Genomic DNA, 13,140 nt, shown 5'->3' with positions numbered 1-13,140 from the left:
GGGAGATAAAGAGAAGAAAAAAAACGAGAGAAACAGAGAGGAAACGACTAGAAAAACAGTATACAGTAGTGAAAGCAACAGAAAAATGTACACTGTAAAAAAAGATTTTGTAGAAAGTAATAACAGAATCATTATATAAAGTCATAAAACAGGAATTGTTTTAAGGAAATTTGTATGGTTCCATACACCAAATACCAATGTCCTGTAATTGATACAATGTAAGATTACCCAATCTGGTTAGATTACAGGTGTTCTGGAGACTCTACTGCGGGAACTTCTTTTATTTTAGGGATAAATTTTCTAACAGTGTAGAAGGGATTTGGAAGGAGGGATCAAATGATGGATGGTTGGAGGGAGGGGGTGGAGGGGGGTTGATGGGGGAGGGGAGGGGATATATGAAGAGAAAGGGAGAGAGAGAGCCAAACATAGATAGACAGGGAAAAGAAGTACACTGTTAGAAAATTTATTCTTAAAATAAAAGAAGTTCCTGCAGCAGAGACTAGAGAACACCTTTAATCTTACCAGATTGCATAATCTTACAGGATAATGGTATTTGGTGTAAGGAACCTTACAAATTTCCTTATAGAAAACACCATTTTCCCCCTTTTTAAACAGACCTGTGCTGTTAGATTGCAGAAAATTCCTGTTTTATAAATCTACAGAATGATTTTGTTATTGCTTTTTCTGCAAAATCTTTTGGGTTTTTTCTGTAAAATCAGGGTTTCTTTTAACGGTTAAGTAAAAATAGGGGGACAGTGCGTGTGTGTTTATAAAGGAAACACATCCACCAGCCTCTGGATAGATAGCGGGCATCTGCTCCTGCCAAATCGGCCGGAAGATGAGGATGTTCAGAAGCTACAGCGAAGGAAACGGATTGGGAGAACAGGAGCGGAAGACATCCCTCCAGAGGAGAAAAACAGTCCATTAACTTAGTGAAGAACCTACATGAACTGCCAGAAGGTTAGACAGCTTTCACATGAAGTTCAGTGACAAACCCATTCCGCATTTGATTGACAATATTTGGATTTCCGAGTACAGGAAACTTGACTACAAATGTGTATTATAATAGGGAGATGAAGCTATGAAGAAAGACGCTAAAACAAATTATTAACGAAATATCCTCCATTCAGAAACCCCTGAAAAATGCAATACATATATATTAGTTAAAGTAGAAGTAGTTTACTTTACATCTTCTGTCGCTATGAATGGGGTAATGCTGATAAAAAATTAAGAACAATAGACTACAATGACAAATATTTATTTCTATAATTTGATCGTTTCTTTCATGGAAATCATTTTCTATTTAATTAGATTTACACAATTTATATTACTACAATTATTCTAATTTAAAAGATAGAATCACCATTAAAAGTTAAAACTTTACAAACTCGTCTGAAAGCACTTCTTATCTTACAGGATAGGATAGGAGACAGCTGCAGTAAATAGGCTGAGAAGAACAAAAATCTTTACAGGTTGCTACTGAAGTGTTTGTTTTTAAAATAGTTAACCGCTGAGGGCAACTTCAGAAAGGCATAAAGCATGATTTTTCATCTATGTTGATTTGATCAATATTATGCTTTTTCCGAATACACACAATAAAGTTTGTTGTTGATAATAACTGGTGTTGGAAGGTGAAGTGAAAATGGGGCAGGGAGGGTAGGGGGAAAGGGGAAGTTCGAATGGGAGGGGAGAGGGACGAAAATAGGAGAGAAGAAGGGAGTGGGGAGAGGGATAGGGGAGAGGGTGAGGAGAGTAGAAGGGGGAGAGGGAGGGGAAAGGGGGTAAGGAGGGGAGGGAGAGAGGGGGAGAGCTGTGGGGGAGGGGAAAGGGGAGTAGGAGGGAGAGGAAGAGAATGAGGGAGAGAGGAGAGGGAGGGAATAGAGGGAAGAGTGGGGGGAGGGAGGGGAGATGAAAGGGAGAGGGGAGCAGAGAGTATAGGGGAGGTAGAGGGAGGGGAGAAGGGGGAAGAGAAGGGGAGAGGACCACATGTATTTGCTACCCCATTAAATTGTTCACTTAAAAAATGCTTCAATTAGCTTTTGATCGATGCATATCGGCTTCATGGGGAGGAAGCTACAATCTAGGCATTGGCTACCATGTTTTGTAGTCTACCATATCAGACGCATTGCTGATGTTTCGCATAACAGCATCAGATTTGTACAAAACAGACAAAAGCTGCATAGATTATAGGCTACATGTATGTGGGGAAGGGTAAATGACTAATGTGCAATTGTGTAGCTATATGATCCATACCACCATCAATACATTTGGTGTCGTGACTTGACAACTGTCTTAATGTCAAGTAAACATGTCAGCCGAGTGTTGAATGTTCTCGTTTACGTGCCCAGTCGGACATACTTGTATGTGTACGTGTAAGAAGTTCATAACCTTTCATTAAAGAGAAAGTGTACTAGCTTATGCAAATTTATGAAATAAGTAATGTCTTTATCATTTTATCACTGTTTTCATAAAATGAATTTGAAATTATTCTTTTATTGTTTTTTCTATCACTGTTATGAATTTCTTCCTTCTTTTTGATTTTGCAAATGAATATTCATTGTATTGGATTAAAATTCAGATTCAGATACAAGATTTCAATGTCTGTAATGAGTGATACATGTAAATCATTAAAATGTATACTATAATATGTATTAAAAAGGGGTATATAATTACCCCCAAAAAGATATTTGTAATGACATGATTTAAAAATTTAGCATCTTAAACTTTTAAAGGGTGAGCGCAAAAGACACTTGATGAAAAGGGACAACATTCAAAAAGAAAAGAAAGGAAAAAATAATAATTCTAGCACAAAGAATTTAGTGTTTAAAATTTTCTCTCTCGATAACAACAGAAAAAGCAAGACCGAAATATAAAGGTTATTTGAACGTGAACAAGAGTTACAAATTTACTCTCCTGACGACCGCAGATCCAGCATAGCAGAAACATCAAGGTTATTTGAACGTGATCAAGAGTTAATAATTCACTCTCTTTACAACAAAAGACCGAGCATAGCCGAAATATCAACGACCACTCTCGTCTTCTTATTCTTTGGAGAGCACTTGTTTCAAGAACTTTCTGGAGATAATTGCATCCTCGCTTCTCAGACACGTTTCCAAAAACAACCACAAGTTGAGTTTGTGAACATTTTATGTGCATTCCACAAGTGGGGCAGTTCCTGACTTTTTTCATTAAATGAAGCCAGTTAAGAATTCACAAAAAATAAGACCCTGTGTAATACCCCATTTACATTGGGTGATTACAAGTTTGGTGTCGACCTATTGGTGTTAGCACCAAACTTAAAATGAAGCTGGTATAGGGACGGTTTTCACTTGGTGTTTATATGTCAATAATGTGATGTGGATATTTTTTTATGAACTCAGAATAGGTTGGAGCCATGGGAGGCAATCTCAATTGTTTTTTATACCAACACCAGCAATGACACTGAACTTGAAATCATCTACACATGTATTTGGGTCTAAAATCAAATGTAGGGTGAACGTATCCCGCTAATTATACAATCTAATGGGGATGGCATACAACCATAGGGGATCATATGGTAACATTTTTTACCTCTTCCCCCTCCCCCCCCCGGCGGATCTTGCTTTTTGCTGAGAGGGGGTTTGACAAGTTGGTTTGATCCAATAAACAATGAGCTGCAAAGTAACACATCCCAACCCCCCCCCCCCCCTTAGAACAGCTTCGGCGACTCTAGTAAACAGGGAAGAGGTGTTGGATCCCACACCCCTTTTTTAAATTAGTTTCAGAGAGCCCGAGGTGAGGATTTAAACCCCTGAATCCCCCCCCCCCCCCCGATCAACCACTGCCCCAACAGGCAATACTAAAAAAATCAAGGAGAAATGGACATACCCTGCCCCCCCCCTGCAATCCCTTCCGATACATACAACAATAATAAGGTTTTGTCACGATTCACAATCAGTGTGGGGTCTACAGGGTTCCCAAAGAAATTTGAAAACATAATTCCATGACTTTTCCATGACTAAATTGCTGCTTTCCATGACTTCCCGTGAAGTCCCGTTAGTCAGGATGTCACAAAACTGGGAAAAATGGAAATCATTAACACCAACTATAATAGCAGAGTATGAGAGTTGCGAGATACGACAAACTTGAAAGCTGCCATAGCCAAGGGGTATATGCGATTCCATAACTTTTCCATGACTTTTCACAAATTTTCCAAATTCCCTGACTTTCCATGACCATGAATTTCTCCAGGATTTTCCATGACTATGGGAACTCTAGTCTATGATTTTTTTTTTTAAGAGCAGAGTTAAATCTAAAGCAATCGACAAAATATTGTTTCAACTTGAAAAAAAAAGAAATAATGAATGAAAACAAAACATACATGAATACATAAATGAATCAATATACATCTTACGACAGTGAATAAATGAGGAAAGAAGAAACAAAACAATGAATAAAAAATAAATGAATAAAATAATTGAATGAATAAAAAAGTGATACATCAATAAATATTTTTTTTCTCACATCCTTTGATATAAAGCACTGTCTTCATATGATGTCTTGGACGAACATAAAGAATGGTCCCTCTGAGACTAAGGAAGATGATCACCCCTTCAACGATAATGGAGAATCCCAACAGGACCAGGTAACCAAGGATGCTGATGTAGAGGTCTTTATCGCAGGCTTCAGAGGAATACTTCTGGGAGACGATACAGACCAGGATGATGGCCCTGAGATAGATGAAAGACAAATAATAGAGGTGTTTATCAAATCATATATCTTCTCATATTGTGACAAGGTATTTTTGTAATGAATCATTCCAATGTTCCTTGGGGCTCAAACAACTTCTATATTCTGAACTCGGGTTTACATTAGGTGGTTTCAAACTGCCTCGATCACAAGAATCCCCGTTAAATTACGAGAACTTTTTTTTACTAGAAATACCCATTAATTATTCCTGCATTCACACCGCCCCAAAATATACTCTTCGGGTATGTTTCGAGAATAAGTTCCCAAAGTTACGAGCATGCGAAGTATAGTCTGATAAGCAGGCAAGGCGCGAGATTCAAATTCACTAGCCCAGCAGCCACCCACGCCGCCGCGCCCAACGACATGCTGGGCTAAAAGTTCCCGTAATTTGCTTTCACATTGCCAAAATACCTGCGACCTTGGAAAAATCCCAGCGAAAGTTCCCGTAATTTCGCCAAGTACCTACTATTTAGCGGGTATTTTCTTTTGGGGAAATTACGCATAGTTTGCTTTCACATTACCAAAATACCTGGTATTTTCTGATCGGGGTAAATTTCCCGATCAGAGAATACCTGGAACTGACAAACTTCGAGGCGGTCTTAAACCACTAGTAAACCCTGGTTTGAAGTTGTGGTTTAACTATGGAGAGCCAGTAGGAGCACAAATCTCTATTAGTACATGTTCATTTTATTAACTCTATGACACTCGAATCACTTACAACTGTTGCAGAATGACAACTGAAACATTTTCTTTATTATGAAAGCAAAGGGAAACAAAATAGTAAATATGACAAATAGACAATATAAGCAGAATTTTTGAGCGTTGGTTCCCCATTATTTTAACACAGAGTTAGACTATGGTCTGGATAAAAACTGACTTCAGAATACGGGACAGCCAGTTTTCTTGAGTAATAATTATTAACATTTGTTCTTGGTGTACATTAACGGTCCAAGGGCACCTTTTCTCATGAGTGACCATTGTCAGTGATTCGGGGGCAACCTGAGGACATTATGTGCTTTTGACAAACATCCATTTATTTGATTTTGTATTTCTTTTTTTTTATTTGCTGTGTAGTGCCTCAAGAATCTAATTAGGATGGAAAGAGTACTATATGACCTAAGTATTATAATCATTAGTATAATAATAATCATCATCATGGCCATCATCATTGTGATCATAATCATCTTCATAATCATCATCACCATCATCATCATCATCATCAGCATCAATACTACCACCAACAACATCTTCATCATTATCATCACCATCATCGTTATCACATCATCACCATCATCATTACCATCAACATCGTTATCACATCATCATGATGATCATCATCAAAACTACCGCCATCACCACCACCACCACCACCATCATCATTACTACTTCATCACTTCCATCATCATCATCATCACCATCATTGGCATCATCATCATCACCATCACTATCATCACCATCATCATCACCATCACCATCATCATCACCATCATTACCATCATCATCATCACCATCACCATCATCACCATCACCATCATCATCATCATCATCATTACCATCATCATCACCATCACCATCATCATCATAACCATCATTACCATCATCATCATCATCATCATCACCATCACCATCATCACCACCACCACCACCACCATCATCATTATTACTTCATCACCACCATAACCATCATCACCATCATCATCATCACCATCATCATCACCATCATCATCATCATCATCACCATCATCATCATCATCATCATCACAATCATCATCATCATCACCATCATCATCATCATCATAAAAACTACCATCATCAGTTCATCACCACCACCATCATCATTATTACTTCATCACCACCATTACCATCATTGGCACTATCATCACCACCATCATCATCATCATCATCACCATCATCACCATCATCATCATCATCACCATCATTGGCACTATCATCATCATTATAAATGATGACTCTGATTACTCGAATTACTAGTACTAATTATCAAATGCCTATACATGAAACATCATGAATTTATTAGGACCAACACCACATGCATCATCATTTTTACTATTTCTATTATCATTGATGCAGTAACATTCTTTATATGTCAGTTCACACCAATGACAACACATCTCTCACATCATTCATCATCTTTTCATTGAATTGCTACACCCCCCATTCTCAAGGCAGACCGGAGCCCTATAGGTAGGTTAAGGTCAACATGAACAATATGACTTCCTTTGCATTCCATCTCAAGCAGAAGACAGAGGGCATTAATGCACCTGTCGTTATTGCTTATTGAATTACAAATAGTCGACTACATCATCAATGCTTTAATCTTAGCTCCATTTTCAGTTAGATGTCTGATATTAAGATAGTCCTTCGGGGCCTTGATAAATACATGGTATTCATATTTTCATTGATTTTAACTGTATGTACATGGTTTGCCATAAAGCCACCAATAAAAATCAATTGTACAATTCAAATTACAATTGATTGATGGTGGTGGTGATTTTTTTACCCGATTGCTAAGAAAGCATGAATGCTTGAAATCAATACAGGACCCATGCATTATTTCCTTATATATCGCCCATCAATACAGGGCCCATGCATTATTTTCTCATATTGCCCCTCAAGACGATACCCCATGTATTATTTTCTCATATCGCCCATCAAGACGGGCCCCCCATTCACTCAGACAGGCATACAGACTGAATAGAATAGAGCCACAATGCACCTGCCACATCGTCTTACATGGAATACTGACTATTAAAGAAGACAGATACAATGACTTATCATCTAACTGAGATAGCTGGCTTGCTTCGAGACCTTGTTTCCCTTTTACACAGTATGTAAAGTGAATGAAATACTTCCATTCATAATGCATTACATTAATATTCCAATGCATTTTACAATGTTGTTTTATGATAACATTACATACATACAAATACATCCACTATTATAAAATACTGACGAAGAAGGCAGTAACAATGATTTCTCATCTATCTTAGATTTGATGCTTGGTTCAGGCCCCGTTTCCCTTTTACAGAGTACTTAAATTCACTTCCATTCAAAATGCATTAAATTAATATTCCAATGCATTTTCTAACAACGTTTTGCAATATAAACACAAAAACATCCTCTTTTATAAAATACTGACGAAGAAGGCATAAACGATGAGTTCTCATCTAAAGATTTGATACGTGGTTCAGGCCCCGTTTCCCTTTTACACACTAAGTAAATGAATAAAAGTAGTTCCATTTATAATGCATTACAGTGATGCATTTTACAATGTTTTGCAATAACATAACATAAATGCAAATACATCCTCTTTTATAAAATATTTCCAAAGGTAGAAGCAATGATTCCTTATCTAACTTAGATTTTATACTTGGTTCAGGCCCTGTTTCCCCTTTACACACTAAGTAAATGAATAAAAGTACTTCCATTTATAATGCATTACAGTGATGCGTTTTACAATGTTTTGCAATAACATAACATAAATACAAATACATCCTCTTTTATAAAATACTGACAAAGAAGGCAGAAACGATGAGTTCTCATCTAACTTAGATATCTGGCTCTAGGCTCTGATTCAGTTTTACACACAATGGACGTGAATGAAATTGAAATAAACATTTATATGCTAGGTATAAGTACTGTGGAGCATCATGGCCCAGTGGATTAGTCTCTGGACTTTGAAACAGAGGGTCATGGGTTCAAATCCCAGCCATGGTGTAATTTTCTTCAGCAAGGAATTCATCTGCAGTGTGCTGCACTCGACCCAGGTGAGGTAAATGGTACCGCCAGGAAGTAATTTCTCAAAAAGCTGTGTGCACCTGAATAGCCGGGTAATAATAATAGCAGGGCCCGCTGGTAGAACAGTTTTCGGAACTGAAGTGGCTATCCTGGGTAAATATACCGTTATCATTATTATTAGTAGTATTACAATAACATCTTTCTATTTCCTTTCTCTCCACTCTACTTTTGATTTTATTATGAAGTGTTCTGAGATGATAATTTTAGCATGTAAATTTCACTTTCACTTTCACTTTTTTCAACACTAAACATATATCTTGGATAAGTTGTATATATGTGACCTACCGTTACACCTAAACCACCAATAGGTCGCCAGGTAAGGTTCTCTGTCAATAACCAAAATAGTAGTTTAGTCTCTAAAATCCAAAAATTACAAAATTAGCTTATCTGAAAGAACAATTCTTCTTCATACTGTGAAAATTTGAAGTTGTGAAGTTGAATAAAAGAAAAGATACAAGAGTTTGTTGGACACTGCTTTTTCAGACTGCTTAAAAAATTATCTGAGATTACACAGTATGCACATCTCATGTTTGAGTGAACCAAAAAACTTAAAACCTTGTTTTCTCCTTATTTTTTTAAGCGCTTGCTGAATTTCCTTTGTATTCAATCAAATACTTGTAATGGTTATTGTCAGTTAATTTACACATATAAAATATCATTTTAAAGCTTAGGAAATGAATTTTCAAGCTAAATACAAATCAATAATAATAATAATGAGACTTGTAAAGCGCCAAATCCACTCTGTACAGTGCTCAAGGCACATAAAGAGCTACGAGTTCAATAGCAAAGTTTTTAGAAGATTTTTGAAAGTTTTGATAGAGGTACATTTTTTTAAGTCTTCAGGAAGGCTATTCCATAAAGTGGGGCATGCAAAAGCAAATAATCAGATATTCATTTTGGTCGACTTTTGTTGGTTTTGGGGAGGCAGGCCACATATGACAAACCAAAGAATATCAAAGGAAACAAAGAGAGAAGAAATAAGAGACGGACTGATCTCCCAAACACAGAACGCTAGCGGCTTTCTGAAGTTTGAAAACTGACTGACTTTCATTAAAATTCAATCATAATTCAGTTAGCTGAATGCGTGCCCTAAATGGAATCAATTTTCTACTCAGCTGAGTCGACAGTCTGCCTAACTTGCCCCACAGACATGCGTGAGCATGCCACAATGCTAGAATAAACAGAAAACAAACCCACATGACAAAATCAAAAGGCTACGTTTACATACCATCGTTTGACAAATTTCAACTACATTCAAATGAATATGCTTCTGAGGTGTTCTATACTTTTTATCACTGGCCGATCTAGGGGGGGGGGGACAGCCGGCCCCTGCCCCCCTTTTTAGAGGCACAATTAAAATTTCTAATGTAAAAATGACGATAAAGTAAAGCTTGCCCACCTTTTCAAATTTTTTTGTGGACAAAATCCCCTTGATTTTGGTTTAAACCCTTTTTTTTGCTTGTCAAATTTTTCATCAGGAAAGTGTGCCCCCCCTTTCAAAAACTCCTGGATCCGCCCCTGCTTGATATCATTGCAAAGTTTTACATTTTCTTTTACCTACTGAGAGACATGAAAGGAAAACCTAAATAAATACTCAAGAATACCCTCATGTAAAATACACAGAATAACCCAACATGAAATAGGTGTCCCAATCGGCAAAACTTTAAAAACTTTGAACACTCAAATTGTGACTACTAAGTTCTCAAAGTTTAATTTGACATGAAATGTAATGGACATGTAAACATAAATGAAACATTTTCAGAATGACCAGTGTATCTAGATAACACAGCCTTTATTCAAAAGTAAAATCACAGACTCTCAGTCTCGGATCAGAGCAAAGTTGTAGTATCCATGATTGTCTGAACGTAGCTTCAAACGACAGCTTGTCGTTGTCATGACAAAAACAACCGCAAGAAACGTTAGAAGGGCTGAAAGAAAAACAGACTGTATAAGCAGTTGCAATTTTATCAAATTAGATCCTGTTTACCCTTACTACAAGTAAATGTCTGGTTTTTTCTGAAGAACTGATCTAATGTTCATACTAATTGAGCTTTCAATGTGAGTGCTTTAGCATCCCAAGTCGAAAAAGAAATTCACTCTCTTTCATATTCTCTAAACTTCCTCAAATACACAAAATCACCCCCCCCCTCTCTCTCTCTCTATTAGGGTGTTGCAAGAAACTTTCAATCAATGCAAGTCTATTTTTGGTCCCTAAATCAATCATATGTCTTGCAGTTAATTGCAAATTAGTGATTGATTCCTAATCTGCTCCTTGAAACAAGAAGTTTAATCTGATTTGCTCTAACTAATGTTGATCTATCAGTTGTAAAATTGCAACAGAATATTTGCAATTGATCGCAAAGATTTCCTTTCAACCCCCCTATGTCTATCTCAATATTCTCTTAAACACACATAATTTTAACTTAAATTGTTCAATACTATTTTGTCTCTCTTGTTCAATCTCTCTCCCTCTCTCGTTCTATCTTTCTACATGTAAAAATATTAATATCTTCATCTTTCTATCTATAATTTCTAATCCATACTCCGATCCCTCCTTTAGCCCCATCTACCTTTTTTTCTGTAATGTTTTCAATCACATGCTGAAATAAAGCAACGCAATAGACATAAAAACACATGTCCAACACATATCTCGGATTCCACACTTCCTTGAAACGTCCCTCACTACTACATAAATCATCAGTCATATTAGCATGCGAAATGGTTTAGCAGGTCATGTTCTTCTACGAATATGGCAAGATTTTATCCGAGCATATACATCTTCCCCTTCCGAACATGAAGGTTTGATCGTAAATTTTAAGCAGCGATTCTAATTGGTTGTGAAATATGTGTATGGGTACACTCTAAATTCCAAGGATTTGAAATAAATCCAAATCGGCTGTGGATAGTGACCAGTCAAATTGAATTGATCATTTATTTATTCAAATCTCATAAAAACATATTTACACAATTATTACAAACAATGCATATGTATATACAAATATCAAAATCGAAACAATAATGTATAAAGAATGTTCATCATTTACAAAAATTGATAATGGAAAAGGAGAACCTTTGGAAAAGCCTGATATAGCTTTGCAAACTAAAAGTTCTTACAAAAATATGTAAAATTCATATTAATATTGTAGAACATAGATTATCAAATGTTGGATTTATTTCAAATCCTTAGGATTAGCTTTCAAATTTCAAAAGATTTAAATTCAAATCTTGTAGATTTATATTTATAAATCTACAAGGATTAACACTGAATCTAATATTCGGCTGGTCACTATTCACAACCGATCTGGATGTATTTTAAATCCTTGGAATTTAGAGTATATGCTCAATATTAAATTCAAATGATTAATAATGGAACCATCACATGTCCCCTAAGGCTGCCGTATGACGAGTGGAAACAGCCGTTTTATTCATTTTATATATGTAGCTGGTAGAAAAAAATGTTAAAAAGGCCGTAAGGCCGCAGTAGGAGAAATGTGACTGCGCCAATACAGTGTTATGACTGCTACTTGCATTTTGGTGAGCCCTGGGCAGTCTGCATACATGTATATTATTCAAAAAGAAAATACTGTTTAAAATTTTCCAGAAAACAATGTTTACTATATGAACATTACAGTAGTTGTTTAACACTTTTAACATGTGTTTAAAATCTTAAACAACAAAGTTTGATTTTTAATACTTAATATTCAATAAATGAAATATAAACTTTAAACTGTTAATAAACAATTACTGTAAAGTTCATATGAACAGTACATTTTTGTTACTGTATATGTAAGGATGTTTATTTCTTTTTTCTCCATTTTCGCAATACTTGTATGAGAGTAGGCCTATATGATAGTTTAATAAATTGCACCGAGTGATGCTATGAAAAACCAACTGTTCTAACACATTTTTATATACATCCAGACAATGTTCAGGCCTCAATGAGCCGTACACCCTCCGGGATCGTAATAATATCTTCGGTTTATTGAACGGAATGTTATGAACCATATGCCCATGCATAATGAGCTCAATCCCTCAAAGTACATGGTTTTATACACATATATATTCAGTTTGCACTCTTGCTAAGTTCAAACTGTGGATGTAATTCCGTCTGTACATGCATATATACAGGTGATATGGGCATATGGTTGATCGTAGAGTGGGATCGTTAAATTTGCAACCGAGAAGGGTAATAAAATTTTACCTCGTAATATTGGGTAATTGTCCTCTTGACGCGGTTAAGAGTAGTTTGACTGTGTGATGACACTTGTTCTTTGCCTCGTGCATGATTCATGAATTGATATATGTGAATGGGGGTATGTATGAAAATATGAAAAAGGAAAGTCACAGATGAAAGAGAAATTGAAATGATGTACAAAAGGGCTAGGACTATTGGCTCATTAATAGAAAGAAAAACTGCTCATGAGAGAGAGCAGAGGGGGTGGGGTTAAGAGAGAAGAATATGTGAGAAAAATGAGAAAATGCAGGGATTGTTTGTTTCTTTGTTTATTTACTTTCCGATTATTAAAAAAAACACAATACATAAATATATATAACATGCATTTAATAAATGATAATAATAAAATAATAATATAA

At 36.1% G+C, this 13,140-nt stretch overlaps 1 protein-coding gene across 1 annotated transcript in view; it reads right to left on the bottom strand.

Annotated features, from left to right (window-relative positions):
- LOC121406313 (diacylglycerol lipase-alpha-like) overlaps positions 1-13,140 on the bottom strand; it is a 114,619-nt gene that overhangs the window by 60,735 nt on the left and 40,744 nt on the right. The window contains exon 2 of the mRNA XM_041597326.1: positions 4,504-4,709. Coding sequence (XP_041453260.1) covers positions 4,504-4,709 — 206 coding nt within the window. The remainder of the gene's footprint in view (positions 1-4,503; positions 4,710-13,140) is intronic.

This window comes from Lytechinus variegatus, chromosome 19 (genome assembly GCF_018143015.1).
Source record: "Lytechinus variegatus isolate NC3 chromosome 19, Lvar_3.0, whole genome shotgun sequence".
Taxonomy (NCBI): domain Eukaryota; kingdom Metazoa; phylum Echinodermata; class Echinoidea; order Temnopleuroida; family Toxopneustidae; genus Lytechinus; species Lytechinus variegatus.
This window is presented reverse-complemented; position numbering and strand designations above follow the sequence as displayed.